Raw genomic sequence first — 6,000 nt, 5'->3', positions numbered from 1 at the left:
CAATTTGCACGAGTATTTTTATTGCAAAGTGTCAACATAACATGATGCATAAAATTAATGACATTTATGTATCCATTCAGATAGCAATATGGCAACAAGAATCAGAGAACGGTAGCAGAACTATCCGAAATAAGCAGACCCAGATTCCAGTGCGTAACGGAAAAGGCAATATAGAATCTGACAGTAATGGATACAACAGTAGACGACTGCATTTCAAAAGTAGAACAGTGATGGAACATGGAAGTTCTTGTATGGTACTAGCAATACCAAAGTATGTACATCTTGACAAGTTGTACTGCACATATCCAGACATCTGGCTGGGAAAAAGATTAATGGTTTACTGCACAGAGTGCATAAGAACGTATGCAGAACATTCCAGGTTACAGAAAGTTACCCGCGAAAAAAAAAGGTTAGAGAAAATTACACTACTTCTGCAGCATTATTCGCACAGAAACAACTGGAGCTGTGCAGCTTGTGCTTCTTATTAAGGGTCCACTTCGAAGACCACATGATCTCCAGGACCAATCTTTTCTGATTCAGAAAGCTTGATATGTTTGCGTTTGTGGTGTAGCATCTCACTGAGAAGGGCAGAACCACACGGGATGCCCCGGAACACCTTTCATTGGTCCTGTATCAATAAGAAACGGATAGATCCTTCCATCTCTAATGCTGTACACTTGAGAACGATAGGAATAGTTTCCCGGCACCTGGTGGGAGAAATTGGGGCAAAAGGGATCAAGAAAATAGATGCGGTCATGATCAATCTGATGATACCGAGTCCGAGAGGCAGGGAATGAGTTGCTGCAGGATGAGCTGATAAGAATACTGTCGCCGCCCAAGCCCTTCATTTCTACCCATCTCCATGGATCTGAACTGAAGTCCAGTTCATAGACTCTAACTCCAGTGAATTGATCCCAGCTTCCTGTGAAGTATCTGGCAACCAGCAATAGCTTTCCATGAGACTGCACAATATTGTATTTTCGGCGGTCACTACCATCCATTAAGGGCAGCTTCTCTATCAGACAGTGCTCGGCGCGGGATACAACTGGAAAGGAGCGATCAGTAGGTGCCTCGAACTCAAAGGCAAAGAGATCTCCGCTGCTGATGTCCACAATGTAGAGCTTCCCCTGGTAGAACTCAATGTCAACGCAGCTCTTGATGCAGTTGCCCTCGCATATGCACCATGATTGCATTTCTGGCCTGCAGAAGGCAAGCTTATATTCTCCGTTTCTCCGGGAGATTGCAGCGGCGATGCAAGTGGAACCCAGGTTTTTGTCGGTGCAGGAGCTGGGGCCAGTGCCAGGTGGCGCGGAGAGAACTACTTTGACCAGTGCCATTGCATATTCAGGCGCATGTATAGTGCAGATGACCTCGCCCTCGCCATTGCAGAGAGGAACAGAGCTCTGAATCTTGCCGCAGGAATGGGCAGCACAAGGCCTGGGCAGATGGATGGTCTCACTGGAGAAAGGGTTCACCAAGAAACACTCACCATCGGCACCGGTCCAGGGACAGGGCGGCGTGCGCCAGTAGAGCCGGGTGCAAACGAGCCAGTCTTGAAAAGAGCCGACACAATCGCCGAAGTAGGGGTCCCTCTCGAGCGGCGTGCCAAGAAGTGGGAGGCGGTGAGCGGCGGTGACCAAGGCGTCGCCGTCCGTGAAGGACGGGCTGGCGAGCGCGAACCCCGGACAAAGAATCAGAGGGAGCGGCGGTACGGTCGGCGGGTAGCACCGCGCGGCGGCGAGCCATGAGCGGCAGACGGAGCGGAAACTGACGCGATCGACGGCGGAGGGTATCCTGCAGAGCACGGCGCCGATGATCTCGGGGGGCAATTCCGACCACAGCGACGCCCCTGCAAGCGCAAACGGACACGGTTTAGAAAAGCGGCATTTTACCGAGGACCAAGAACGCAAGAAACGCAACCACCGCGGAGAGCACCGCCGGGGATACGAAGAGAGGAGGGGAGGGAGGGAGATGAGCTCACCTGGCGCGGCGCGCGCTCTGGTAGCCATGGCCGTCTTTGGGGAAGGCGCGCTCAAGATCCGCGCCCCCTTGTGGAAGCTTCAAGAATCGCCCGTTTGGAAACGGAATTGGAGGGAGGGGATGGTATTGGGGAATGGGGACTCGTCCAAGAATCCAAGATTGTGAGGATTTCGTAGGCAAGGGCTAGAGCCTAGAATATATGGCGCTGGTTAGCTTGAGGAAGCCGCGAAGTTCCATTCCATGGGGTTCGAATCGGCCCACTGACACCCTGACCCCACAAACATGCCAATGTGGCAGTGACATCATCGGACCAAATCCCTTCTGTTTAGCCAACTCAGATTGCAAGACCGTTGTGGCTTATTTGATTGGTTTGTAGAAAGGATATAGTGCTCCCATTGATCATCAGGTCTGAGTCCAGTCTCAACAGCATAGCACTATTGCCATTCAACCAGTCATCATTGGGTCATTTAGAATAAAAACAATACTAATTGACCAGGCCATGATCCTCAGAAAGAGTAACAATGACATGAACTACTTCCATGTGCTCATCTCTAAGACAAGGGTGGCACTAACTTCAAGTATGCCGGTCACAAAAATGCCATGTGGCAAGATCATGCACCAAACATAATACCGTGCATCAATAAGGAAGGGAGCAGCAGTTCCACAGATTCAATCAAATTTAACATCTTTCATCTGGTCATCATCAAATTGAGGTTGCAGACTATTCACAAAAGAAGAAATCCTGCAGACACAGCATTCCACTAGATATATTAACTACTAATGATGTCACCATAGTCTGCTGGCAGAAATAACCAAAAGTGCAACCACAGAACTGCAAGAAGAGAAACTGTTAAAGATGCATTGCAAACTACTATGGTCCAGTTAATATGAAGCCACTGCTCACTTAGGTAATGATTCCCACGAATGTGAACCGACTCATAGCAATTTGAAAAGAGAGTAATGAACCAAAAATAGTCTAAGCATCATATAAGTTCAGAAATTAGACAGCAGCATGTGTGCTTTTTTTCCAGTTCTTGAAAAGCAAACACCACGGTCCTCATGCCAGGCAGCATCAGGGATTCCGATACACTCGAGACTTATTAACATCAGAGTTGGTGTACATGAGTTCATTCAGAAGGAAACAGCCATGTTGGACTCATCAGCTTGCCATCTGGTGCCCGGAAGTTGCACTCTGATATGTCTGTAGCAAAAGATGACAATGTACCATCTCTCAAGTTGTACATGAACTTATCAAATGGAGGGCCATTTTTAGCAGGGTAGAGGTAGCCATCGATGAAGTAGATAACTTCGCCTTCCACGCAGTCATACTCCCAAGCATGAAATGATTTGGTGCTGCATGGGCTGATGAAGATACAGTCGCCATCCAAGGTGTTGATCTCAGTAAATCGAAAAGGTTTCGTGCTTAAGTCCACTACATATACTGCAACCTTACAAATGTTGTGCCAGCCTTCACCGCCACCCAAGTATCTGGCGACAAGCAATGATTTTCCATGCCATTCTACCAAGTTCCACCTCAGTCCATAGCTATCCTTGACCTCAGGCAGCTGGGGCACACAACGCTCAACACAAGACACCATTAGCCCACGGTCATCATCAGTTAGCTCAAAGGCATAGAGGTTTGTGGTGAGCTTGCTGAGCATGTAAAGCTTCCCCTGGAAGAAGGTAATATCACTGAACTTGCTGATGCAGCCACCAAGGCACACGCACCACGACGTCATCCCAGGCCGCCAGAGAGCTAGCTTAGCTCCGTTCCTATGCACAGAGATGGCAGCGGCAATACATTTGGACCCAGAATCAGGAGAAGCTGACAAGATCACCTTGCAGAATGACATCACGTACTGTGCGGCGCTGACTGTGCACTCAACCACACCAGAGCCGCTGATGATGGGGAGAGATCTTGTGTAGGCATCAACGAAGTGAGAAGACGCAGAAGGAGGTGGGAGATGGACCACATCCCGGGAGAAAGCATTCATCAAGAAGCACTTGCCATCACCAAAGTAGCGACCTTCGTTGGGCCGCACGCCGGCGAGCCATCCCTCGAACGAGCCCACGCAACGGACGTCGAGAGCCGCCACCTCCTTAGGCACCGGGATGCGACGCGTGCCCGTCATGGCCCCGTCGGGGGAGAAGCTGGAGAAGGCGAAGTTGGAGTGCACGAGCAGGGGGAGCGGCGGCGGCGGCGGTCGGTGGCGGCGCGCCGCCGCGCGCCAGGCGCTGCAGACGGAGCGCAGCCTCGCGCGGTCCTCGACGCAAGGGAGGCGGCCGACCACGATCCCTAGGATATCCGCCGGGACGTCCGCCCACGACCGCCGCTGCGGTTCGCGCACTGCGTCAAATCTTGGCATGTTAAGAGGCATTTCATCGAGCAGCTTGCCTGCGCGCGAGGGTTGCAAAGAGGAAGAGATGGGATTGACCTGAGGTGGCAGGCGGAGGCAAGGGCGGCGCCTGGGCTCGCCGCCTTGGGAAGGTGAGCATCTCTTGCGCCATTGGATATTCCAAGTTTGCGAGCTTTGCTTTGGGTCTCAGTTTCTTCGGGTTTTCCCCTTCGCTCACCTGGTCGTGAGGTTGCTAGTCCACTGTCATTTTTAGGACAAGTTATAGGTTGCCTGATCTCTTTTTTTTTTTTTACCGTGGGTTGCCTGGGTGTGTCGAAGGCATTTTTTTTTTTGAACAAGTCGAAGGCATGAATATCACGGCTAAAACTATCTCCATTTCAAAATACTTTTCAGCTTAACATTGACTTGCCAAACTCTATAACCACATTAAGAATGCTTTTCAACTCATGGTAAACTAAGAGCATCTCCAGCCGTGTCCCCCAAACCGTCGCCCAAAACGCGCCAGATTAAGCGTTTTGGGGGACGTGTTTCGTTCGTGCCATGTTTGGGGGACGTCGCTACTCAGTCGCGTCCCCCAAACAAAATTTTGGAAATTTTAAACTTAAGCGAGATTCGATTAGATTCGTCCAAACTTACATAGATTCGAACAAAATTTGACTAAATTTAAACTAAACCTAATCTAGAAGTACTTGCGGTGGCCGGAGGCGTCGTAGTACTGCTGGAAGTTGTACATGTCGTCGGTGACGACCTCCTGCTTGACGGGCTCGTCGACGGGCTCGTCCTTCACCAAGCCGCTTGGTCCTGCCTCGTCGTCGTCGGTGAGGTCCACGAGCGGCTTGCCGGAGTCGCAGATGGACATGGAGATCGCCATGTCGAGGTCGCCCCTCCAGGCGTCCTTGTCGTTCATGGACGCCAAGCACGCCGACCGCAGCCTTGGGCAGTCCTCGGGGTCGTCGCTGCTGGTGATGAGCCGCTGCCGCCGCTCGTACTCCGCCAGCAGCGCCGCCTGCGCCGCTTCCTCCGGATCCTCCTTCACCCCCGGCTCTGGGATGAGGAGGGCGTCGCCGTGCCTCTCTTGCAGCCGCCGGCTGCCGCCACGCCTCGTGTTGACGGGCGTCGCCGGCTCCTCCTTCACCTCGCGTTTGGGGACGCTGTAGGGCGCCGAGCGGTACGACAAGGACGGCATCGATCGGGCCGGTCCTGAGGAAGAAGAGTTCGAGGAGGACGAGTACGTCGTCCTCCTCGGCTGCCATTGCGGTGGTCCTCCTCGAGGAGACGGTGGCGGTGACGACGGCGTCTCCAACCTTGGAGCGCCGTTGCGGATGCCGCAGATGACGTTCTCGAGGGAGCGCCCCAGAACGCCCCAGAACAGGGCGCGGCCGTCCTTGTTCCAGCTATTGGGCCCGCCGACGAGCCCGTGGGTGCTGTACATCTCGACGTCGTACTTGGCTTGGAAGTACGTCTTCCACCGGTCGTCGTTGTTGTTGGCCACCCATGTCGGACCCGCCCGCTCCTTGGCGGTGAGTTGAGCCCGCCGGGCCTTGATGATGTCCCTCCATTGGTCTGTGCCCGGTTTCGGCGGCGGCGGGACGCCAATGCCGTTCATGGCCATCTTCCAGCCGCCGCTACTTGGCAGCCGCATGTCCGGCGGGACTTGGATATC

General features: G+C 52.8%; 2 protein-coding genes across 2 annotated transcripts; both read right to left on the bottom strand.

Moving 5' to 3' along the window:
- Positions 1-222: 222 nt before the first annotated feature.
- On the bottom strand, positions 223-2,487 carry LOC127295236 (uncharacterized). The gene is made up of 2 exons (XM_051325151.2): positions 1,982-2,487; positions 223-1,849 (listed from the first exon to the last, which is right to left on the bottom strand). Exons 1-2 carry the CDS (start codon positions 2,007-2,009, stop codon positions 576-578), a joined length of 1,302 nt encoding a protein of 433 aa, XP_051181111.1. The 5' UTR covers positions 2,010-2,487; the 3' UTR covers positions 223-575.
- A 111-nt stretch (positions 2,488-2,598) lies between these two features.
- On the bottom strand, positions 2,599-4,565 carry LOC127295237 (uncharacterized). The gene is made up of 2 exons (XM_051325152.1): positions 4,416-4,565; positions 2,599-4,327 (listed from the first exon to the last, which is right to left on the bottom strand). The coding sequence occupies exons 1-2, from the start codon at positions 4,486-4,488 to the stop codon at positions 3,108-3,110; spliced, it is 1,293 nt and encodes a 430-aa protein (XP_051181112.1). The 5' UTR covers positions 4,489-4,565; the 3' UTR covers positions 2,599-3,107.
- Between the last annotated feature and the right edge of the window lie 1,435 nt (positions 4,566-6,000).

This window comes from Lolium perenne, chromosome 4 (assembly GCF_019359855.2).
Source record: "Lolium perenne isolate Kyuss_39 chromosome 4, Kyuss_2.0, whole genome shotgun sequence".
Classification (NCBI taxonomy): domain Eukaryota; kingdom Viridiplantae; phylum Streptophyta; class Magnoliopsida; order Poales; family Poaceae; genus Lolium; species Lolium perenne.
The sequence above is the reverse complement of the archived record's forward strand: the minus strand, read 5'-3'. Positions and strand labels throughout refer to the sequence as shown.